A 26,338-nucleotide genomic window follows, 5' to 3' on the forward strand; every position below is an offset into this window, starting at 1 on the left:
TATCAGTGATTAGAAGTTATATATATTTTAGATTCAAAGTGTTCAGGCAATATCTACCAAATTTCGAAGTCACTTAAATTATCATAGACATCAATGTACATAAACGCAACTTTTTTAGTATTCAGCGAATTATACGTAAATCGCTAAAAATAGGAAAATTCGCACGTTACAGTCGAATATGTCTAAGCATATAGTAAATACAAATATGTTGAACTGCGCGCTTCCCGATTTTTATGCATCGCAAATTCGCGCGAAATTATTGCGAATGCGCTCACTCACATATATTTCACTACGTAATTCAACACACTGCATTCACGCGACGAAACTCGCTCGTCTGTATCAAATCTTAGAAGCACAAACCCATCGAATTATACATCGTCGCCTGAGCGAAATCGCAACTGCGCCGCTCATCTGCATCGAGGCTTAGCACAGTTCTTTTCGATCCGTGACCAAACGATTTTTCACAGAAACTCGCGTAGAATCGTTGATCACTCGCGAAACGTTAACCTCTTGGTTCTGATGAATGGTGTATTAATTATATTTTACGGTATCGTGGTTGCTTTTATATCTGCATCGAGGATATATAGGACGATAAATTGCCTCTTCGAGAACGGTTATTCCCGGTGAAATAACAGGCAACCGCGGATCGATCGATCGCGTACACGCGAAAATCGGGAAGGGAACGCGCGCGTAAAGGAAACAGGGAACGCACGACCGCTCGCAAATGAGCCGCGCGAATTATGCTAAAGTAGTAGTTTCACCGCGACCGAAGCGGTTTTCAGCGACCGCTTTGCATACACCGTCGCGCTAATGACTCCGCGAGCTCTTACAACGCACAAGCACTCCCGAGAAAAATGTATCGTAAAACCGTGCCTCTCCTTCGTTTCCCGATTTTTCTTACAGTTTTCACTGAACTTTATGCTTTTATGCACTTCTGTGCCACGATGTTGCATCATAGGTTGTGATTATCGCGGTGATTCATTCATAATCAATGAAATGATTGGCAATGTGTTTGGTATATGCATTATAGCGTAATTCACGATGTTTGTGCTTAGACGGATACTTATGTAAATTTGTATTTTTATGAAGATTCGATATAGAAATACATTCTAAGTGGAGATTCTACTTTGGATATTTTCAATATTTTTGCATATTTCATGCATTTTAGACTGTCCATAAATGTACAAAAATTGGAAATCTAATGATAGAAATGGTAATTCGTATCGGTTTGGTGTGCAGTGTCAGTGTGTTCTAGTTTTATGTTTCTTGGGATTTATGGATAATCGATGATGAAATAGAAATTCTTTCGAGCACCGTTTCTTTTACCATATCGATATTTTCCCTGATTTTCAAACGAAAGAGGAAAGCATGAAGAAACTTTTGTAGATTTTCTAAGTTCATATTAAGATTGATAATAGGAAAGGAAAATTATTGCTTAGGTTCAAAAAATATAAACCTTTTCAAAAGCAGGTAATAAATCCATCGGAATAAAAGAAGCGCATATCTAATTCCGAAATCAGATGAAAGCTCGATTACCATCATTCTCACAAAATATGCCACATTATAAATGTACCATGAACTTGCTTACCAGTAGTGGTTAACACGTTGAATTTAAAAATTGAAAATTTTAATTAATCGCGGCAAGAAGACAGTTTTTCTCAGTATTTAATTAAGCTACGATATTTTCCACAGAAACATAGTGCGTCCTATCAATAGCGCGTCGCTATATGTCAAAGACATTGCATAAAAATGCGTAAAGATAACGGGACGGCTATTATTCCTTTCGAAATGACACGTTATATTCGGCGACATCATGGCTCCACTGACCTGCCACGATAAAACACCGAATAAGCATTATCGCGTTCAACCTGACATAAAATCGTGTAGGTTAATGTATTCGACGATACCGGTCACGACAGCGCAAAAACGTCTCGTTAAACGAAGGACACCGCCTTCTGGAAGAATCCTTGCCGATGGAAAGACCCCGTAACTCCTCCTAACACGCGATTGCGTATCGTAAATATCCCGCCAAGTATGGTGTACGTACATATATAACCTGGCAAGAAAAGATCAAGTATAGCAGGGGTTGCTTGTTAATATCTGCCATTTTACGCGTAATCAAAATCTCCGTGTCGTTCCGCGATCGATCTTGAAACTCGTTGATCCACGGGTCAGTCTTCCACGCCCCCGTTACTGGTGACATGGCCAGCAATAAATCATAAAAATCATATCGTATGTATGTGTACACGCGTCGTATGCATATCCAACTGATCGCTATAAATTTCATAAAGGTAGAAGATCGCGCGCAAGTAGTTAGAAATTTCGAATTACTAATTCAAAAGTTGGTAATTACAAGTTTTGTTATCAACCATGCCACGTTCGAGAATTTTCTGCTACACCTGTTCGATGGAGGCCATGTTGATGTATGTTTTACTATGCCGATTTTCATAGCATGCACACATAGACATAGTGAATTTTCCAGGATGACATTTCCTTGAACGCGCCGCATTAGGTGGAAAATGACAAGGCTGGCCTGTTTGGATTTCTAAATGACTGTGTTACGTTCAAGGATTCACACCGCGCGCCGTATTACGCTACATTGTAATTAGGGTATAAACATAATGGCGCGATCGTACGTACGATAGCGTTCGCCGGGCTGGCACGATGCGTTTATTTAGTCGGTGCGTAATTATTCGATGATTAATTTATAACAATTTTTTTTAATTAATTACACTATGGTTAGCACTCCGATATTGTTCGCCACGATAGCGATCACACGTGGCAAATTACACGAGATTAATCATGATTTATCGCGGCTACCTACGCCCGAACCTTTGTCGCGATCTTCGACAAGCCTTTCATCCTTTTCTTTCGATGTTATAATGCGTTCAACTAATTTCTCTTTCCATTCCTTCCGTTCTTTTCTCTTCCCACAAACGTCAACGAATCGTTTCGAATTTAGATCAGATAATTAAATCGTTCTATCGTTCTAAATGTATCATAAATCAAGTATCTGTCGAATAGTTTTGTTTAGGTTTTCGTTAAATTTCTCTTTAGTTCGTACACAATCGGTGATGAGGATTCTGAAAGTTGATGTTAGGGTGGTGCATGTTCGCAGACCTCTCGCCATTGGGTGACAAGGGTGGCAGTCTTGTCGACGAGCTCGGCGGTGGTGGCGGCGGTTCCTTGAGAAACGGTAAAGGCAAGAAGATGAGGAAACCACGGACGATCTATAGCAGCCTTCAGTTGCAACAGCTTAACAGGCGGTTCCAGAGAACGCAATATCTCGCGCTACCAGAAAGAGCGGAGCTCGCGGCGAGTCTTGGACTAACGCAAACCCAGGTAAGTGTTATATTTCTTTTTATTTTTTTTGTCGTGCTTGTTTCTTTAATTCTTCTTTCTTTTCGCGATCAATTTTCTCTCACGGAAGTACTAATACGACGTACGTTGTTCTCACGTACAACGAAATTCACGTGCACTACATCGTCGGTGGGATGATGAACGCTGCACTCGTCACGCGAATCAACATGGGGCTTACGTTGTTCCGTGACTCTTACGCCTGGAATCCACTGCGTTTTCACGTTATCTCCTGGCAATTAAGCGAGGTTTCCATGAAAATTTCATTCGGTACGCGTTCAGCTTCGTATGGCAAGAAAATTCCTCTAAGAACGCTCGTAATATCCTCGGATGTTGCATTAAGATAGAGGAAGGCGCGGAAAATTTCTGGTATAATCCCTGAGAATCACTGCAAATGTTGGTTTAAATTAATTTAATTTGTATAAGATATTCTTCTTCAGTGGATTTTTACCGCGTGTATTTACCGAACAGATTGTCATGGCTTGTCTGCATTCTTCGAATTGTACAATTGTGCATTCTGAATCGCTGAAATAAATTACATTCCATGAAGGAAACTGACCAGCTTTGAATTCTTAAAGTATGATTAGTTCACGAGTCGTGCAGATTTAATTTAATCCACGTGCTAAAGACACTTCTTTGGAATATTCGCGATCACGTTCCGTATTCTCCCCCTGAATCTTCCCATATTGAAACTTTTCCACAATCTTACAATTATATATAATTCAACAATTTTTCTATCTGCAAAATATTTTACCCCCCGATATTCGCGAAAGGCAATCTTTCACGTTTCACATTTTCCGACTTGACTCTTCCAAAATTGCATTCGATATCAGAAGCTACAATCTTATTAATTTATAATCTTCAAGCGCAGCTCAAATTTTTCCAATAATACTCCGCTAATAGAATTCTTGTACTTTTTAATCAATCCATATACGTTGTCTTTTTTTCAAACTTCCGTGTAATATTCACAAGTGACAGCTACGTGTCGTATGCCTTTTAATCTCCCAAAATTGCATTCTAAATTCGAAACTATAGTTATCTTCAAACGCGGTACGATATTTTCCGCGAAGCTTTACTAGTAAAACCCTTCTATTTTTATAATTAACCCACGTGTGCAACTTTTCTTCAAACTTCCGCGCGGTATCCACGAAACATAGTCATGTTTCGTGTCCACCCCTCGAAACCACGAGAAGATCCTGTTGCACGGAGAGTCCAGGGTAACAGGACTCTCGATGGACAGCATCTGTCAGCATTATCGGCACAAATGACTTTACTAAATCACCGATCCGCCACGCCCTGGACACCGGGAGGATAGGGTTGCCAGTACTAACGTGCAGCGTATCGGCAACAGGGAGAAAATCAGCCGCGAGACACTAACGAGAAGATCATAAATAATTCCAGTAGCCGGACGATCGTGAAGTTTTTTAGTTTTTCACGGTGGACATCGGTACTGGCTTTCCGCTAATTATCCGGTTTGGTTTCCAATTAACGATTTATTAGGCTGAACCTATGGTCAAAAGCTAATTGACGCTGGTCTCTTCGAAGTCATGAATTTCTTGCGGATAATCCCACGACTCCCAATTAACGATTTATTAGACCGCGATAGCGCCTTCGAGCTAATTGAAACGAACCGTACCCGCTTGCGAAATCTTAATTTCGATATATCTCTGACCACGATTTATGCGCTATGTCGGCAATGTACTCGATTAAAGCTGCATTCGTGATTTTGCGAAATCCTTCAAGTTTTGTCAGTTTTACGACTCTTCGATTGAATCCGGTTACCCTAATTAAGTTTTGACTACTTTCGACTGGAAAAAGAAGCGAACCGAGGGAAAATTCCTTCAACTGCGTTTATCAATGCCATATAGATGGTGCGAGATTATAGTGATCAGCTCCGCAGTGATTGATTGTTACGATTAATTCATGTGGAAGGTTTGAGTTATCGTAAAAATCATGGAAGAATCTTTTTCTCGTTATTCAATTATTTATAAGACTATTATTTCTCCCCTGTTTCAATTACCAGACTTTTTGTATTATTACGCATAATTTTCTTAGAATATTCTCAAAAATTTCCCTGTGAAATCGGATGTATCGGTATTGCTCGTTGATTTACACATTCCCTGCCAGTGACGTATACGTTGCGCCGTCTCATTTATCTAAAATTAATCTATTAGATTCTAAAAAATAACCACTAATTCAATCATTTGATTTTTTGAGACTAGATATTAATGAAGATTTTTAACACAAAAGTTAACAGAAAAAGAAACAAAACAGTAAACCGTGCAATTGAAACAAATATAATTAATTACATCAAACATACCAGAGATAACTAAGGAAAGACGTTTGATAAAAAGTGTGTGCAGCTTCCGCAGAGAAATAGCAATACGTACTTTAGATACAATCAGTGCGTTAAACTATGATTTATTGGTCGTATATATTAAGTATGTCAAATAATAGCCCTGATTTCACAATGGAAATTGACCCCAAATTGATTTATTTGTATTTAGCCCCCCCCCTTCCTACCCCGGGGGTTCAATAGATGTCAAAAGGCTAGAGGTTTTCTCATAGGTACACACATCGTGATACGTAACTGCGTATCGCGTAATCACGGGATAACTGGCTGTCGTAGGTTGCTGATGTCGTTGCAGGGGGTCCCGGACCGGATAATTTCATTAGTCTGAGCTCCGCGGGAGTTATTCCCCTTTCTCCTTCTGCCAGAGAATCGAGCTCGACGCAGGCTGATGAGTAATCGCGGCACCGTGTCAGGTTGTTTGCAAAATAACACGGAACAGAGCATTCCGACTGGTTGACTTTCAACAGAAGACTCTAGAATCGGAATTTTCCATTTCTGAATTCAATCTGTTACTTTGAGGGAGAACTAGAAAGTCTTGAGTTATCCATAATTCGTTTGCACTGTCACAAAATTTGACGCGTAAAGAAGAATGTCAATATTTTCCTCTTGTAAGAAATATGAAAAGTATAATTCAAAGGAGGAAATCGGTGGCAAAAATGATTAATCGTCACCGTATCTAAATTCACGGAATTCTTAAGTTTCTTCAATATTATTCACGTTTCACTTCTCTGTTTATATGAGGTCAGCTTCTAATACAAAGCTTCCGAGTCTTTAAGCGCAATTCAACGTGCGAAATTTGTGAAGGAAATTAACACAGTGATTTCTACATTCATCGAATCGAAATTCACAGAATTATTAAATTTTATATAGCTTTTCCTAGCATTTCTTCGGTATTGCCCATATTTCGCCCCTTTCTTTCATCATAAGAGTACATTCCACTACAAAGCTTCTGATTATTGAACTGTACTTTAAGAAGAAAAATTCCTGAAAAAATGATCGATCGATAAAATTACTGTATTAAACAACGATCTATCCTCGTCAATCTAAATTCTCAGAATTCTCAAGTTTAGCGAAGGTACGTACCTATTTCTAAAGCTTCTTCAATATCTTTCTCTATTTTCTACTATTTCTTTTCCACACAAGGGTAGTTTCCATTGCGATGCTTCGTGAATCATACTCGATGCAACATCTTCGACCAAGTCTCCGCGGTACCGCGGTAGCTGATCCCGACGAAGCTTACGGCCGATGCATCTCTTCAGGGTGTACCGTGTATAATCTGTAATCGGCCAATCAAGGCGTTCGAGCAAGCGCCTGTGCCTGCTCCGTTGGCCCTGCTACCGTCGCATCGGGTTTCTTGTCATCGCCAGCAACATGGCGCCTACAGAGCCTTCAGAGACTCTTCCATCTTCCCTTCGTTGCTGGTCTCCTCCTCCTCGCTTCGAAACCGCTTCGTCTCTTTGTATCTCTTTCCCTCTGTGTCGTCCCTTCTTCGACATCTTCTTATCCGCGCCTTTCCCTCCCTCTCCCTTCCTTCCTTCTTCTCGGTTGCCCTTTGGTTTGCTCGTGGTGTTCAACTTCGCCACGGAAAACGACGAAGACGATACGAAAAGAAGAAGAAGAAAGAACGGTGGAGGAGATCTGAACCAGAGAAGTGAGGCCACGCATCTCTTTTTCTTCGAGACTTCAATTTGAGGACGTGGTAGCGCGTTCGTGCCGCTGTGCTGCTACACCGACAGAGAGGAAGAGAAAGAAAGAAAGCAGGCAATAAGGATAGAGAGTACTTGTACACGCGAAGTACACATCGTCGCGGGCAGGAACGTGTACGTGCAAAGGGGATAGACACGTAGACGCGGCTACATAGGTACCAACACGACCGTCTGCGTTCCTGCCACGTACCTTGGGCGTGGTGGTTCCTTTTTCTTCGTCTTCGCCGACCAACGTGGTCGATCTCTCCTCATTGGCCCTGGGAATGCCAACGCGTCGAAACGAGATTCGAAAGTCGCGCACACCAAGGGAAGAACCGCACGCCGAGTGAATTCGAAATCTGAATGTTCCGAAGTACGTTTACCCCCGAAGATTCGAGGTATCCAGGGTACACCCAACCTTCGCTCAATATTCGTCCAAAATTCATTCAACAATCATTCAAAGGTTCGTTCAATGTGCGCATCTAATGTGCGAATTTCACCTAAGAATTTCATCCACAGTTTGTCTAATATTCAGTTGTTTACAATACTTATTCAAAATTTACTTAAAATTCACTCAGAGGTTTATTCAATGTTCTGAAACTAACGCTGCTGAAAAAGTTTGACCAATGTTCCGACCAATCATCCGAAGTTCGTCTAATACCCAAGGTCTCATTCAAAATTCATTCCAAAATTCACTCGAAACTCGTGCAAAGCTTTGTCCAATATTCACAAAAAATTCAGCCATGGTTTTATTCAATGTTCATTTAGATATATGTTAAATATTTAGTCGATATTCTGAAAATATTCTATCAAGGTTTACGTAAGGTTTCCTTAAGGGTGTCTAACACGCTTCGCAAGTTCCAGCACCTCTCTAAGTGGCCATCGAAAGCTACGCACCGGTGGATCATCCTCTATACTTCCTGTTATTTATTATTGAAAGGGGCATGAAAGACGTAGATAGTACTCGATATCGATATTACGGCGACCGGTGAACGATCGAGCCGAACTACCCCTCTACATCGATCACTTTGTACGCTCCGGGAATAAGATAATGCTGTCACTCAAAGGGCGATATATAAAACCAAGGATCGATCGACAGTGTAACGCCTTTCGCTGCATTTATCCGCGCGCCATTGCGTGGAACTTCGAGAATTCAAACGAGATTTTTCCATTCTCTCCAACGAAACTTTCTATAACAGGAACGGTTTGCAATGCAAGATTTATTCTTTGATTCGTGTGCCAACATTCTTTAATAGGAATGAACCAGGATTAACTAGAGTTTCATGTAACGAATTCTTCTTGCCTTTATCCACATATCCTCAACACCTTTGGACAATGATTAATAAACAACTGACTGGTACCGTTCGTGCATCAGGATCAAGGTCGCAGAAAATTTTGATGCAACACGCGATGCATTTGCAGAAAATCCGAGAGGCGTGGGAATTAAGGTGAAAATTAACGTGCAAATAATTATTATTCATGCATGAGCGAGTATATATCCAAACGTGAATCGTAAATGTGTATGTAGTTTGAGACGTTGGTATGTGCAGGAGATGGAACTAAGAGGATGAAAAATGAAGATCGCGTTACACGATCTTTTGCTCATGGAAGAAAAAGTGATTCGGGCTTCTCGATTCGATTGATCGATTGACGTGATCTTCGGATGGAAAAAGAGAGAAAGATTTCGAAGTGAAGGAAAAGAGGCCTTTCAAATAGACAAGCCAAACCTCGTTTATCTTTCCTTTTTATATTTTTCATTCTACTAGCGAAATACTATAGAGAAGTGAAAGACAAATTAAAATTGAATTTCTTGATTATTCAAGATGTTAGATTAAATTTCTCTCTTTAGAAATATTCTTTACTCTGGTTTAATATTACAAGGTTTGATACACAACAATTACGGAATTGCTACTATGATATTATCACAACGCCCAAGCAAATAGAAACAAAAAGGTCTCACAACTCGAGTGATTGACATGTTATTCACACAGTATTGTAAGAAAAATTGATGTTAAAACGATCATTAAAATACAATGTACGGGCACACACGTGATAGGTATGTAAATCAATGTGACGCGGAAAACCATGTTTTAAGTAGTTAATTGTCTGCGTCTTTTCCGTTACCACAGACTTATACAGTATTTCAGATTATTTAATAATTCTATTTACTGTAATAAATTATATACGACTATTTTTGATATTAAAATTAACACAGTATATGACAAATCTACTTGCTTATTTGTTCTTTTACTTATTGAAGGCATTTATGTGCAGAAATTTCTAAAACTTCCTATAAGACCAAAGCAGTAAAATAAAATTAAGTATTCTTTGGAGACGATTGGTTTCTAATCAAAAGGCAAAGATGATAAAAAAAAGAAAATGTAACAAAAAAGCACATTATCTTTTCCTAGCTACCGGAACACTACGTAACACCGGATCACTTTCGAAACGTGGTCGCAACAGACGTCGATTCGCGAATAACCGCTCGTACATGTGTCTTTCCGCCCCGTATCTCCAACCTTTCCCTCGCTTTCCGCTCGTTTATCTGCGTCCATTTATCTGACTATCACTGGCGTCGTACACATGCCTCCGGTGCTACTTTGGCGAGCCTTTCGTCTGTACTTATCAATACCGATCGACTACAGATAACGAACTCAGTTTCTCGCCAAGGAACAATGAAACGATTAATTAATGACTCTTATTATATTTCGATCAGCCATTATAAATCAAACGTAAAATTCAAATGAAGATTCTTATGAATCGATTCACAATCAGATAAATTTTGTCTGTGAGTCTTTTTTATTTGATTTAGAAGCTTTATACAGCTACAGAATATTTCTCTTCCTTTCTGTTCAATGTTTATTACCATCAATTAATTAATAATTACCGTCTCGATCGCCTGCTATAAATCAAACATGAAAATCAGATGAAAATTCTTATAAGTCGATTTGTAAGCAGTAGAACTTTGTCCCTGAATTTTTTACTTGATTTAGGAGTTTTATATAACTAGTTGTAGAATATTACCGTTTCTCTCTCTTTCTGTTCGACGTTTATTATCAGATTCAAAGGTGGACTCGTGGTAGAACTCGACTATGGCGGAGTATGGCTCGACATAGCTACGAGTTTTGTAGGTTAGATGTATTAGATAATGGGGGCCCGGTCTCTAGTCGCGGAACAATGGCTCGAATATAATTGATGATTCTGCTGGACGGACTCGCGTATGAATCATTAGGCGAATACCGTTTGTTCAGCCCCGGTGTTTGGCGACGGCCGCGTGAAAGTGGTGCGCCAGCTTGGACGCGAATGTCAGTCGTATTGTCTTTCACGGCATTAGGCGGTTCGTATGGTAATAGTAATTAATATTTACTCGTTTGTCTCATGAAAGAAACTACTTGGCACAACTTTGGCATTTTTTGACAATTCTTTTGGACCACGTATTTACGATTTATTCCTCTATTTTCATGGTTCAGTATTTTAGTGTGTATTGCGACTGCAAGTATATCTTGACAAATTGTCGATATTTTGTTAACAAAAAAAGACAAAAATGCGTTGTGTGATAATTTTATATCAAGGAAAGAATAAAGGAATTAAATTTAGAATTTATGCTGCATTCACTATATTCATTTGATCTGTTGTTAGCACTATGTGATTAAAATTGTTGCAAAATTATTTGAACAGAAAAAATTCAAATTCTACGAAGGAGTCCAATAACGAAGTTTTTATAAAGGCGGTAATGGAAACTTAATGAAAAATGCGACAACATAGTAAAGACTAATGGACCTTATATTTCTCAGTAACTATTAACACATCAATTCTATGAACATAATATAGTAGTATGTGTCAGATTGTAATATAATTCGATGTATATATAACGGTACTAATTTATTATATATTACTACCTTAGTAATGTGATGAAAAGAAGAATTAAGAATTAAGAATTTCTTGTTCAACATAATATCTGAAATTAAGATCTCAAATATGTAATATAATTTCTTTAAAAATAAAATATCTCAGTATCCTGAAATCCTAATAAATCCGTACGACGAACAGAAATCGAAGATTAACTATTATACCCTTAAAAGGCAACCAATTCATCTGAAAACTGTATTGAATCGTACTCGACATAAAACAGCTACCATCGTAGTTACAAGGAAACCGATTAACCGATTCATTGCTTTTCTTTCCTTCGATCTAAACAACTTTCTTCCTCTTCGCTCTAATCTTTCTTTCCATCCTCCCAATCTCATGCTTCTTCCTATTTTCTATCAAAGTAACTGATATCGACGCAGCTTATCGCGTTATTATCTGATCGACGCGGTAGTTACGTACGTGCGAGTCAAAATAAGGATATGTTCGACGAATAAAACTTCTTGTCTCCGCGTTACGTTTCGCCATCCCCGTTTGCCAGCCTCTCGGTAGTGTTATCGGTGTATTCTCGCAATAAAACTAATAGAGGCTGCAGACCGACGCGACGTGTCTCGCTATCGGCTTGTATCTGTCGACCACCGGCTACAAATGGGAAAGTTTCGCGGCGTGGCACGCGATCCGCGGCATGGCACGACTTATTATTCCGCGGAACGTTCGTGTGCGACCACACGCGCGCCCTTGTGTATTTTCGTACATCCACCCGTGATCCACGTGAATCGTGCACGACATTGTTTAATTCAATTTTATTCCGGCCTGGCCTTGTTATCTAACATGGCTCGTTAACCCGTTGCATTATCTATTTTTTGTTTTCCTCCTTCTGCATTCGTTAAAGCATCACTGTCGAAAGAAGTATTTCCGAGCTACATTTTGGGCTTGGGAACTAGCGAATTATAATGGAATTGGAGATTTTAACAGTGATGAAATTTCTAAAGTTGCAAAAATGTTTAATAGTAGTGAAAATTGCGTATAATTCTGAAAAAACTTAAATGCAATCAATAGATTATGGCCCATGTCTAGTTCGTATCAGTTATTAACAGCTAATTTTTCATTATTGAAAAAAAAAAACAATCTTCGCTGGTTCATCTGAATATCCTAAATCAGAGAAATAAAAGGAAACGACGATTCTTCTTGTGACGAATTCTTCTAGTATGAATCTCTTTTATAAGAGTCTTCAAAGAATTTTATGGTTAAGTAAAAATACTTGTTTTCCTTTGATTTGGCACACAAAAGCCAAAATAACGCTCACATCATCTTATAAAATCTTAGTACAGAAATAATTAGTAAAATTTGCAGACTCGGAAGAGATATTTTGAAAATATTTATCAGCCTATAATTCTTCAATAACAATCCTTCGAATAGGACATCGATGAGAGGAAACGAGTAATTTGTTCCTCCAAACGAGGCTCGCAACGAATCACTATAGTCACTGTTGGTACGTTTGAATCGCTTTATGCGTGTGCGCATCCCTTTATTCGTGTCCAGTCTGTTTTATTGTACGATGTCCGGCGACAGCATCGTCGTCGGCAACGACACGGTTTAAACTTTCCCTCGGATTCGACGAAAGTTGTCGTACACGATGCAACGCGCTACAGGATTGATGTTTCCGTTGTCTAATGGCCTGCGTTGTCGCTATAATCATACGTCTTCGGGCTTGCTGTGTACTTTCCTTCACCCAGATATACCCGACAGTTTTTACTCGATCAACGTTCCACATAAATATTGCTTTAATAGTCGAGTTTTCTTTCGCATACGTTTCATACGTTTATAAATCGTGCATCTTGTCAACCTTGGTACGATATCACAGTGATACCAGCTAGAAATAAATTTATGCTTGAAATAATACTTTACTCGATAAAATTTCTTGATTTTTTCTTTGAAGCACCAGGAGTCTGTTCCTTTTTCACGAAAGACAAATTTCACGCTCGTTATCAGCCACTGCCGTTCGACGTTCTTGTTAATATTTGATGCTTTCAATCGCGCGTTACTTTTTGTCCTCGTCAGGGAAACACATTTAACCGTTCCCGGTTAATAAAAAAGCGAATCTAGTAATACTAGTTTTTCTGCCCAGGCTACGAAACTCGTGCACTGTTTCGCCTGGCGTTTCACGCGTGTCATACACGCTTGACGTAATCATGTCGTGCTACTCCGTTCCTCGTGATGGAAAATATCGAAAGTAATTAATAGTGTTCAATGGGCCGAAAAATAAAAATAAAATAAATCCGCCGCGGCGATTTGCGATTACGCCTGTAAAACCCGAGCAAATCTTTATCCTTGAAGTAATTGCCTACTTTTTTTCCACCTCCCGTTTAACCACCGGCTCTTGTTAATCTTTCTCTTTCAAACGTTTTACGGTTCTGTCGAATCTTGCGACCACAACTCTTTTTTCCCGCGACCGAGCAAATATTAACACGAACTGTGGAATTTCTGCTAACTGTCTCTCACTGATAAAGAAACTTCCACTAACTGTAAACGAATTATTCGATTCTGTGGCTCTGTGGATCACAATGAAGAGTTTAAGGTTCGTGACGACTGTCGTTTCGGTTGAATTGGATGGATACAGCACGACATTTCAATTTTCTTGTTATTGCGGGGATGGAAAAGCTTTTTAGTAATTGATGTTTTCAATCGTAAGAAAATTTATCCATTTGTAGGACTTACGCGATTATCCGTCTGCGATTACAAATCTACAATTATTGAACGGGACTTTATGAAAATATTAATACAAATTCCCCACAATATTCTCACTTCGACTATTCCATATCCAAACGTGTAATTTTGCATTCTGTCTGCATGTCAATCTGCGTTCTGTGAATTCCTGTACCTTTCAATTTCTCATAAATGCATCAAATAAAATTCTAGCAAAACTATTTTCTATCACGTTCGAATTTTAAAGTACCAAAGATAAAATTCAAGCATAGTGTAGAAAAGAAACAAAAGGCGATCGCATTTTTTCAATCGGGAGAAAGGAAAAGGAAGGTAAAAGAGCGGCGGAAACTCGTCTTTCCTTTATCGATGGCTGCCAAGGTGTCCCCCTTCCCCTTGGCGTGGTTCTTTCTCTCTTCACCGATGGCAGGTCCGGACTCTTGAAGAACCGGAGAAGGCCGATAATTATTTTCACGCAGCGGCGTGTTCATGTACGTGGATCGAAAGAGCTGGCGTGCCTCGCGGGACCTCCCACAGTGCCTCAAATACCAATAATTACCGGCAGACGAGTTCGATGTTTGCAGAAACGCCAGTCCGCCACGATTTTTTAGTACACCACGCGAAAATTAGCGCCACCGTGTCGACGAGTTATGAGGGGCGCCACGAATAAGGGGCGCCTTTTATTTCGCCCAATACTCTGGTCGCGTGTACACCGTGATTTCTTCAAGCTTTTCAAAGATTCTCTTGTTTCCGCTATAATAACGATATCGAAGATTTCTTGTCTAAATATGTGTGATCAGACTTTCAACAGTTCGATAGAATTTAAATTATTTTTCTTTTTTTTTTCGTTAGAGTCCTAAGATTAGATCGTTGATAGGTTCACTAGAAAAGTGGTGTGTGACTAAGTCTTCAGGGAATTGAAATTGGTTCGAAGTAAAGAATTATTCATTGTTCAACTATTTAGCAGTGAAAAATATAGTTTCTTTTACACTTTAGCCAACAGTCTTTGGATTTTGCAAGCTCCTAATAAAATATAAAATTAAATATTCATGTCTGTTGTTTATTATCGAAAGAAGAGTTAAATATTCTGCTTATTAAACGATATAATTTTATCGAATAATTGTGACATTTTAAAGCAAACTCAGTTACAAAGTTAATTTTTTTACATGTTGAAAATTGTTGATATTTCAAATATATTATTACTCTTTCAGTGGAGAAGCCGTGACTCAAAAAGTCATACTGACATAATAAGATAGTAACGTGGAACTTTATATATCATGATTTCTGACAAGTGATATTAAACAAATTCGAAATAGTTGCATAGAATTTTGATCTTTTTCTATTCTTCCTTCAACACAGAAACTAATAGCAAGTTATAGAACAGACATTAACACGAGCACAATGGTATGGCCGGCTAGATAAAGCGTACGTTTAACCTACTTCTTTTATCACATTGACACTACCCCACTGGTTACGTAACCAGCATTTCACCATACCAATTGAAGGTTAATGAGTGTAATCATAAAGAAGGTTCAATTCAGGGATGATGAATAAACATGCCTTCTATGTAATTAAACAAGAATCACAGTGTCGCCTTTTATTAACCTCAGAAATTATGCTTCTGTATCTTCCACACGATTCCATATTTCTTTTTTAACTTCATAATTCTTCAAATGGTAAACTTTTCACCCCGAGCTTGATAAAAAGCGTGAACAAGGGGGTGAAAGAAAGAGCGTTCGACTTTCTGAGAAATTATTACGATGCCGAAACTAAAAATATCTGGACGTAGGAGATGAGCAAACGCGGTCCCTTGGGTTGGAGAACCACGGCGGAGTCGAAAAGAATTCGCGCAAAACAGGCTCGAGGGGTTTCGACCGGCAGAAGCGCGCCCTCTTCCTTCCTCCCTCGTGCGAGGAATCCCTGCACCAAGAAGGGAACGAAAGCCTCCTCCCGTTCCCCGCCTTCTTCGAAGATCTTTCAGGAAGATCACCGGCGGCGCAATGCGTTTCGTTTGTGGCGCGCGCTCTTGCACCTGACCAACTTTATGGTAAAAAGGGCGCCCCAGCCTACGATATCAACCCGTGATCCTCTGTACGAAGATCGTCTGTGCGAAGATCCTCTGTGCCCCCTGTATACCCACGTATATATATGCACGTCAGTTCATGAGATTCATAGAGAAACAGGAAGAAAGAGTAGGTGGCGATGTTAAAGCATAATGTTGATAGTGGTGGTGAAGATCGTGTGTAACAAAGAAACGACAAGGGAAGAATGGAAGTAGAAAAGATCGCGAGAGAGAGAAAGAGAGAAAGGGAGTATCTTTCGCGATGGTGTAGGAATGGGTCAGCCATGGCTGAGCCAGCTTGGGGTACACACACATTATTTCAATGTTGGCAGTAATGCCTGTTATTAAGCGATGATAATGATTGGTATTATCGCGGGTTGGGAGCAGCACTGGTAGCAGCGGATATAAATCATCCTTACTTCCTTCTTGCTGGCAGTGGTCGGGCTCTGCGAGAGCTCACCTCCATGCCAAGAAGCTGTAAATAACCTGGCGAGTTGCAGCGGCGTTGCTTGCCGCCAGGAGGTAAAGGAAAAGGCTTCCTCTAGTACCGCTTTTGTGTGTTGGTGAATCGGTCTTAGATAGGTCGTAGTTAGGTCTCGACATTCTCTTCCTACCGTGCTACCCTGCATGGACTTTCCCTTCCATATAACCACATACAGACCAGCCAGAACCATAGGCACCAGACTTCCGCTCTCGCCTCTTTCCCGACATTACGCATCTCGTTAACGCTTCGTGTTAACGACACGCAATCCACCATCGTCACTTGACTATTCCTTCGACCATTGCGGCAAATATTTTCAAACAGAGAAAGAGGCTTCCACGCGTTTTCTTCGTCCAAGGGGGATGATTCACGATTCCCACGACTAGTATGGATCTCCATCGACGATAGTATAGTAACCCCAACGCGGGTTCGATTCCATATTGCTTTCCCTCGGTTCTTCGATCTTCTTCTTCTTCCTCCTCCGTTTTTCTTCCTCGTCCTCGTCGTTCGTTCTTACGAATTCACCCTCTTTCTCGCTCTACTCGTCCATAAATCATCGTTCGGCGCCGACGATCGAATTCACGATACCTACGTCCCTCTCTCCCTCTTTTTCTCTCGATTCCTAGAACGACGCGCAACAACAACGTCTCGAGGAAGGAGTTTCAAAGTTTCATCAAGCCACGTCTGCTGGCGATGATCCTCCTTCACTTTCTCGGCTCAACCTACGCGTGTGCGTGTTCCTTCTGCTCGTGGTGTGCTCTTCTCCGATGTGTCTAGGTTAGTTTGGCTTGTGCATCGCGAGCTTCGCAGAGTCTCTCGTGCACGTAGCTAACGGTAAGGCCAAAGGGGTGGGCAGGGGGGCACGTCCAGGCACGCCCACGCGTATCTCGATCTAATAAATCCAACATTTCGCCGGTAAATCCGAGCCCTCTCTCTTGGCATTCGCGCACGATCCGCAGGATCGAAAAAGGATCTAAGAATTCGGGCAACATCATGTATCGACAGGCTTTTTCTCATTAGTGCGCAAAATAGGGAGTTTTTTAGCGTTTCAAAGTTGTCGTGGAAGAAGAAGAAGATGGTATAAGGTTGACCCTGAGGCGTTGTACTTAGGATGAATCATAGAACTATTTGTATACTTCTGCAAGGTATTTTTATATTTAATAATTCTGAAACGATTCATATTCTTTTTGGAATAGTTAGACTAATTACAATTGCATCTTTTAATGCTAATCTACACTATGTATTTTTCCTTTTGCCAATAGAGACTCTAATGGAAAATGGAAATTTTCTGAAATAAGGATAAATGTTTCGGTATACGTTGTACCATAAACTTTAAATTAGATTTCATCCCGTTCATATGACGTATTTCCCTCACATTTTTCTAATGTAAGTATATAGTAAGCCAAACAGTAATCATAGTTGAGTATTTCGATAAACTGATTTTTTTTGGACGGGAAATTTGAAAATTTCTTCTCAAAGCCTTTTACGATCCTGATAATTGGCAAGATAACAATTCGAACTTTTCATACAAAGTTCTATCGCTTTATAAGAAAATTACAGTTCCATAGAGACTATAGTTAAGTCATCAATTCCATAAAGTTCAAGAAGAAAAGCGACGGAGAAGGCAAGATTTCGTGACGTGAAAACTATAATTTTCCTCCGAGATTTCTTTCCCCTTGGAAGCTTCACGACCCTCGTACTCGAAGCTTCCAACTATCTTGCGTTTTCTCACAGAGGGAATTCCACGAAACCATGCTATATTGGCTTCATACAGAAAGACAAACGGAAAAGAGAAGACTCGCGAGTTCTGCTTGCCGGTAACGAGTCGTCCCAGTTCGCGATTCGCACGCGAGCGTACTAGTATCGGGTCAGTTGCGAGTATCACCTCGCCGTTCTACGACTTCTAGGAAGGATTTCAAACGAAGAAGAAGAAGGAGAAGAAGAGAAGTTCGTGTCGAAGTCGGTGGGAACGTTCTGGGGAAGTTTTAATGGCACCTTAACGATCGAATTATGCGTTTTGCGCGAAATCGTGGAAGGAGCATTTGTCTATCGATATGTTTCATGATTGATAGGATATGTGTTATATTTAATCATTTCTTCGATGTCTATTGGCAATTAATACGCTACTTTCTTTTTAAGGGTGCGTTTATATATGTGTGTGTTCCCATTTATTATTCAATCTAATCATGATTCTAAAAGATGCAGATATAATAGCAATATGTGTGTGCTATTCTTCTGTATTCAATACATATGTTTTAAATAAATACATATAAATGAACTGAGAAACAATGATCTGTTTCTGAGTTGAATAAATTCTTCCCTGAAGGGATTTAACGACCATGTGCAGCATACTTATTATATCGATCTTCTTATGTCAATATGCAGAATGATTCGATGTTATAGAGATTTACAATTGAATATAAGATAATCAGATAGTCCTTCAATATCAGAAACAGTCTTAATATTAAGATATAATTATCGTCGCTACATTACAGTTATTTATTGTGTTACATTAATTCTTCTAGTTTATCAAACCAAACATCCACAAGAATCAATTAATTGATTAATTACAAACAAACTAATTCCGTCCAAATATATTAAATTTCGCGTCATCTGCTAGTACCTTTCACTGACTACGCAAACTTTACATAATGAAAATGGAATATATAGAGAATTAGATAAAAAAAAGCCAACATTAGAAAATAGGGGGATGTCCAAATTTTAAGTACTCTCTATAGCCATTGTATTTCAAAAGATATCTTTTGAATCATTCAATAACAAAACACCAAACCCAGAAACTCTCTTTGAACGAGCCACAGATATGCTGTAAAGTGACATCGAAAACGCCGGGCCAAGAGCCACGAAACGGTTGGATCGCCGTGGGGTTACCGAACTCCCGGGCTAACCGGGCAAAAACTCGGGAATTTGCAAAAATGAACAATTATAGGAATCCAGAGTAGTCGTCCTGGCAGCCCCTTCCTTCACCATTACGTCCTTTTCCTTCTTTATCTGTCTCTCTTCCTCTTTCGTAATCCGTTCTACTCCCGCGGCAACCACCACGAAGTAGTGGAGGGAGGACGAATGCGCGGGTCGTTTGAAGTGGCAGCGTCCCCGCGCTTTTGCTTTCTCGGTTTCTTACTCCGAGTCGCCTTCTTCTTCTTCTTCTGCATCCACCTCCTTCACCCTTCTCTCTGCCGCGACAACCGAGCAACTCTCTTTCGCTATCGTTCTCAGTCAGTCTTGCAGGTCAGCCCTTTCGGTATTCGTTTGTTTCATGGCGGTTCCCCTTCGTGTCTCTCCCTGTCCTTCTTCATTCTGCTTCCCCTTTCCACTTATCCGTCGATCCGTTGCACACAAGCTTCTCGTCCCTTCCTTCTATTGCCGCCAAGGCGACCCTATGTACCGCATAGTTGCGGCATTGCTTCGAGCCGGGCCTCGTTTTACAACCCTGTCCCGATCTCGGAAGGTGCCGACCTCCGTAGATGTTCACCTACTCTTTGCCATGTGAAGACACTCTTTGTTACCTCGTTGGTTGGCGTAGACAAATTTTTATTGTACTATTGAAGTCATAATTATTGCTGAGGTAATGTTTATGAGAGTTTAGAAATCTTTCTTCTTGTGGTAATTTGAAATGTTCGATTAGGATTACCAACAATACATAACCCACAATACCATTCTTTATTACACCTTTTATTTATTAATCAGATATTTATTTATTAAGTGTCTGAATATTTGTATTTAAATAAAATGACCGATTACATGTTAATCGTAATATGACTATCGTCCTCCATATCTTACAATTCTTGCAGTATTGTTCACTCTATGAAATATCATTCCAATGAATAGTCTTTTTTAAAACTAGCCAACAACGATATAAACATTTAATTAATGCATTCAATTTAAACCTCAAGTAGAGCAAGAAACTGTATGGTTTTAAAAAATGTCATAAAAAAAGTTGAGTTCAATGTAAGGTGACGAGCTGTAAAGTAAAGTGACAAGAACAAGTAACAAAAATAAAGTCTATGAGACATACTCGCTTAACGATGTACGATATTATATTCGATAAATTAGATGGGTGGTTATCGACTAATTTATATGAATAGGGATGAAAGACGTATTTCGAGGGATATTTCGAAGATTGCAGCTCAGCTGTTTTTGTTGGATCATTGAGCAAGCAGGTGTACTATTACGTAATGACGAGTTACGTGACGTTTTATTTTTACTGTGAGAATTTCCGTGAGGCGAGGCACGACCTTGATTGACAAGCTATGTATATCGATTCAATTTATCGGTCTAAGCATGCGGCTTTTATTCGACGCAGCAAGAAACAAATTAGCCCGAATATAGATTTCGCGGTTCGTGTGAATACATTTCGTTTTTCAGTCGATTTATACTCAGCGATCAGTGGTGCAGGCAATGGCTTCCGGAAACAGCGTTAATTGAACGAAAAAACGCGGTATCTGTATAGTATCTCAAAGGGAAAATGAGCATCTGCAGTCAAACGCGACCAGTTCCTCTGCATGATGATCTCTTCATCCAACATTTTTCTTGCCTTTTTTCTTTCTTCCTTATCATCTCTTTCCCTTTTTCTTAACTCGGTAGCGAGTACAGTCCATTTACTTTAAATTTTATACGTCACGTTAAATTTTATATTAAATATAAACCAGTTTATAACTTGCTTCGTGCAATTAACTAATTTTTGCCTGTCATTTGTCGGAAAATACAGAAAAACAGGAGCCTCTTTAGGATCTTATTTTGTGCCTTCGAATTTTATGTGGTGGTGGAACAGGTTCGCTTCAAAACAATCCTAGTTTACCTCGTTCTCTGTGTAGTCAATAGTTAATTAATTTCTTCGCCTAAATTCTTAGTGTCTTTTTTCTAACAAAAGAAACCAGGCTGCTCGGCCATTCAGGAACCTGAATCGTCTCTCGAAGAAAGTGTCGCTAGATTCCGAAGGCGATGACAAATGTGTCGACCGATGAATTCGCCATCGTCCGCCACGGCATCGATTATTCATTCGGTACATTATAAAAATCGAGCAGGCAAAGACACGTGGGCTTGGGGCGAGCTGGCGCAGAAGCCGATCGGACAACCAAACGTCCGCTTCATTTTGTATTCAGGGTGCGCATGCGCCAGTTGTCACCGCTGACACATCGTTCGTCAATCCGTTTCTGCACACAAAGCTCAGGAAGAATAAAAAGAACGAGGCGGCATCGCTGCACCCCGAGGAACGTCTCAATCGGCATCGATCGCCGATCGATCGATTCACCGACGTCTTCTTCTTACCAGAGACGTGCAGCACTTCGCCAGATCTTTTGCAACAACTCCGTCGAATCCTGTTTGCCATCACGATCCTGTTGATCGCGGTGATATGCCCGTCAATTTTCGTCAAGAACAAATATTCGACGAAGGAACGCGCGATGTTTGTTGAATTTGAATCGTCTAGACATCATCGGCAATCGTCAAGATTTTTTGTCGACCCGACATTGGATATGAACGCTGTTTGATATGTAATGCGTGTTGTCTAACGAGAATAATCATAATATCGCCGACGAGATTAACCTTTAGAATATCTTAAGAAATATCTCGAGTATAGTATCGATGCAGTGTTTACTCCAAATGTCGATATGAATGCTATTGGATGATGCCAAGAACTCACGGATGATAGACTCGTGTCTGTCATCATGTGTGACATGTTACAGAAGGAATTTTCAGTTTTCCAACTTGGATTCGAACCTTTGCATCTTTTCGCCTGTATCTGAACTTTCGAATTCTTCGATTCGTATTTAAACCTTCACATCTCTCAGCTTGTATTTTCAAATCTACGAGTTGTTGGATTTGAATCTTCATATTTGGAATTTTAAAACATCGTTTTAAATTTCCACGTCTCGAATCGTAAAATTCACGATCAACGCGCAATCTTATAAATTCGAACTATTCTTATAAGAAAAATTACTTTGAATTTTCCGTTAAATCGAATCTTTTTCTTTGCACAATGGCAAGACCTAGTATGTAATTCCACGTATTCTCCCAATAAAAATTCCCAATCTTATGAATTCTGACTATTCTTATAAAAAAATTACTTTGAATTTTCCGTTAAATCGAATCTTTTTGCTTTGTAGAACGGCAAAACCTAGTATGTAATTCCACGTATTCTCCTAATAAAAACGGCTCGCCGTCACCGATCAATATTATGGACGTCAATACCGATCGTTCTTAAGAACGCCATCACGACAACAAATTTCTTATACCGAGCTTAACGAGTGTCGCTCGAGAAGCCCTGTGGCCATAATTATTGTCTACTTGACTGGCGGGTTGGCGCCTGGCAATATCCGCGACTTATTTCGGGCGTTGGTTATTATAACTGGACGAAGTCCGAAAAAAAGAGTGATTTTAATGTGCTGTCAGAATCAAACAGCTTCGCCGATCCTGATGGTATCTCAAGCAGCTGCCGTTTGTTGCGTTGTTCCCGTGAATCGTCCGACAGCACGCGGCCGTAAAAGCGCGCGCATGCATACGCACACATCGTATCGCTTCGCTTTTTATACAATCTCTAACTCTCATTTGCTGTTTCATGAAAGATGTAACGCGTTGATGCGCGCCTACTATCTCTCTAAGTAAGAAGGTAGAGGTCGGAGTGGATCGCCTTGGAGCTCGAGAAGCGCCCCGCCCACCGTCTCGTCTTTGCTCCGAGCCCTTTGCGTTTTGTACTCTTCCTCCAAAACCGTAGGATCGGGCCCCACCGCGTTAAGCCCCCCTCACACCGATGAAAATCATGCTCTTCGATTTTCTTCCTCAATTTGTTCGATGTTATAACGATTTACTTAAAAGTAATCTTTTCTAGTTCCTCCTGAAACACCCTGTTAACGAAGTATTCTGAAATATTAATCTTCCAATGAGAATAGCTCTAACTTTCAATCGATTTATATCGAGAATATTATTCATAAAATTATTATCTTCATTCATTCGCTCGTTACTTTGCGAGAAAAAATATTTTGAGCATATTGCGAACATACTGCGAATATGTGTAAAAATATTTACGATTGCAAGTAACAATCGAATAGGTTAAGACTCTTGTACGAAAAACTTTATATGATGAGAGTAATATTCTACAAAGATTTATATATATAAAAATCGTTCGGTAATAATGAGATGGAAAAATTAAAATTTTCAAAAGTTCAGATTTACTCTTTTTTATTATTAGCATTCGTGACTAAGAGTGGACGTTTCTTCGTTACTATTCGATGATCGTATTGGATTGTTCTAAATTGGCACGTGTAAGTCAGGCTTAAAGATTCACAGCCTTACACCCCGGTATCATACCACTCGCGTTTGGAAGCGCGTAAACCACACCACGAACCGACCGCGATCCATTCAATGCAAGATCCCGGTATAGCCTCTATCAGATGCCCTTTGTCGATCGATCCTCTTTGTAAATCGGGCCGCGATGGTGCTATCGTGTTACCTCTCAAGAGGTATACGTATTAACCAGGCCGTAATCCTGGAACACGTAGTCCTAATTTGTACGCGAACCTCGGCAATCTAAATACTGCAAATTACACATTAGGAATCATCACCATCGTGAGTCTTCTCTTTTTCCTTTTTCTAACTCGAAAATACATTGAATTATCTCTTACGATAACACTAGTGAAATAACATTACAAAATTAGTACCTTTTTTCATGAAATTTTTAATATCGTGCACGCAAATTTAATTACGATTCCGTGGTAGATATTATCGTGACTCAGAATGACTATCGTTTCGTTACAAAGTTATAAGAACGCGACCGACGCAATGTAAAAATCCTAATGCTAAGTTTACGGATAAGCTTGATCCAGATCGTGGCCGAAGTCGGATCGGTTTTACGGATCGTTAATTTTGTCGTTACAACACGAACTTGGTAATGGTCGCGTGCAAAGAGCATCTCGGCTCTGGCTACGTTTAATTTCGAATAATTCTCCGGTATCAGAAAAAAATACGAGTCTCAAGATAGAAACACTTGAAATTTTTACTGGAAATATTTACTGAAATATTTACTGGAAAAATCACAATGAAGATAATAGTGACATAAATAAGATTTGAAGAATTTGAATTCAATCGTGTAAATCTACCATCTATTCTCTTACGATATATTTTTATCACTTGAAAAAATATAGTCAATTTCATGTGATAATAAACACAAAATACTATTTTATTAAAACTAGCTCTCCATTTGACTAATGAGAAGAAAGAAAAAAGCCTTGAAAGCATATATCAAGACAAGTAAATAATACGTTTACACTGATAAATTGTTGAAGTTCAAATTCAAGTAATTCGTCCATCCATTCTGAGACCTCAACCTCTTAAATTCATTCTACGAATACATCTGATTAACAAATGTTGATGAACGCGTTGTAAAAGACTCGTTCATATAGTATAATCCTATCGTCGTCAACGTCACAAAAACGTCGGTTGAACTTCATCGAGCGGTGACGCTATAGTTTCCAGTTCTAGCGTCGAAAAAGTTGGCACGAAATCACTACGTGTCTTTCGTAGAATACTATATACCCGCAGAATAGACGATGTCAACGATTGGGAATGACATGGACGATTCTAGTCCTCCTTTGGTTCGATTCGGTTTACGTACAACAATCAAAGGCTAGCCTGTATACGGTCGTACAAGTTATACGCGGCAAGTTATCCGGCAATTTAAATGGCAAACTTTTCCTTGCACGACCATCACCACCAATACACCGGTAGCAACAAGGAACGATGATGAGGATCGATAGGCACGCCTGCTAACGATTAGAACTTTGTTTCATTACGAACCCCTTCTGCGGCGACGTGAGCAACGACAGCGAAATGAGAGCCCAGATTCTTTGTTATTATTAACTCATGCTTCTACTAGGTCGATACACCAACCCATACTAAGGAGTTAAACGTCGACCTGGTGGCTGCTGGTAGAAACTTACACGCGAGTGACACCGATCTGACGAACCCTTTCGAGGAATGGGATCGAACATTCCTAAATAATCCCGGATAACCACCCCTATGTGTGTTTGACCAACTTTTCACTCGACAACTTTTCACCACCAAGCTTATACGTGCTGGATTTATTTCACCATACCTCCGTACTTCTATTTATTTCGTTCTTTTTTCGTATGATATAAGCGTGCATCGATCTTCCCCTATCGAACGCCGTTCATAGGAAACGTCGACACACTTATGCCTGACTTTGGAGTTTCCTTCAACAGTGCCTTCGGTTTTTCTATAAATGGACAATCGAGTTCGGGTTTTCATGCAATTATCGTCGAATGTACTATTTTTAACGCTACCAAAGGCAAGCTGTATGCTATTCCGGGACAAATGTTTCGTTACCACAGTAAGTAGAAAATGAAATAACTATGATGGAGCGGTAAAGAGCGAGAGAGAAGAAGAGACGTAGAAAAACGTTCACAAAGGCAGGATGCCGCTGCACCACGGTATGCCGTCCACGAACCTACGAACCCCGGCGACCTAGCTTTCATATCTGACTTCACCTGCATAATTCACATCAAGTCCTCATGAGCGTATGTAAGAGTCTAGCTCGCAAAATAGTCGTACAACGGCGAAAAATCAAACGATAATTCCTACACCGTAAACAATGGAATACTTCTACTTAGGTGTGTAACTTCATGTTGAATGATTTAGATGAATCTACGGTCGAGCTGCAATGTTCGCGTACTCGAGGAACAATGAGCGGTCTAATTGCCGCAAGGTTGAATTTCCTAAGTTGTAATTTGTGTTTCAATCATTTTTCTGTTATCGAACGCGATTGGAAGGCTTGAAAAATGTTTTGCGAATTGCTGTTT

The 26,338-nt window shown here is 39.8% G+C and overlaps 1 protein-coding gene across 3 annotated transcripts in view; it reads left to right on the forward strand.

Moving 5' to 3' along the window:
* LOC117231577 (homeotic protein distal-less) overlaps window positions 1-26,338 on the forward strand; it is a 94,587-nt gene that overhangs the window by 8,241 nt on the left and 60,008 nt on the right. For 2 of the 3 annotated variants that reach the window (XM_033490142.1, XM_033490141.1), the window contains exon 2: window positions 3,119-3,342. In XM_033490142.1, the coding sequence (XP_033346033.1) occupies window positions 3,119-3,342 (224 nt within the window). Of the gene's footprint in view, window positions 1-3,100; window positions 3,343-26,338 lie in introns of all 3 variants that reach the window. The other variant, XM_033490140.1, reaches the window with a different exon arrangement.

The sequence above is a fragment of the Bombus vosnesenskii genome, unplaced genomic scaffold, assembly GCF_011952255.1.
Source record: "Bombus vosnesenskii isolate JDL3184/JDL3185 unplaced genomic scaffold, Bvos_JDL3184-5_v1.1 scf7180000013273, whole genome shotgun sequence".
Lineage (NCBI taxonomy): Eukaryota > Metazoa > Arthropoda > Insecta > Hymenoptera > Apidae > Bombus > Bombus vosnesenskii.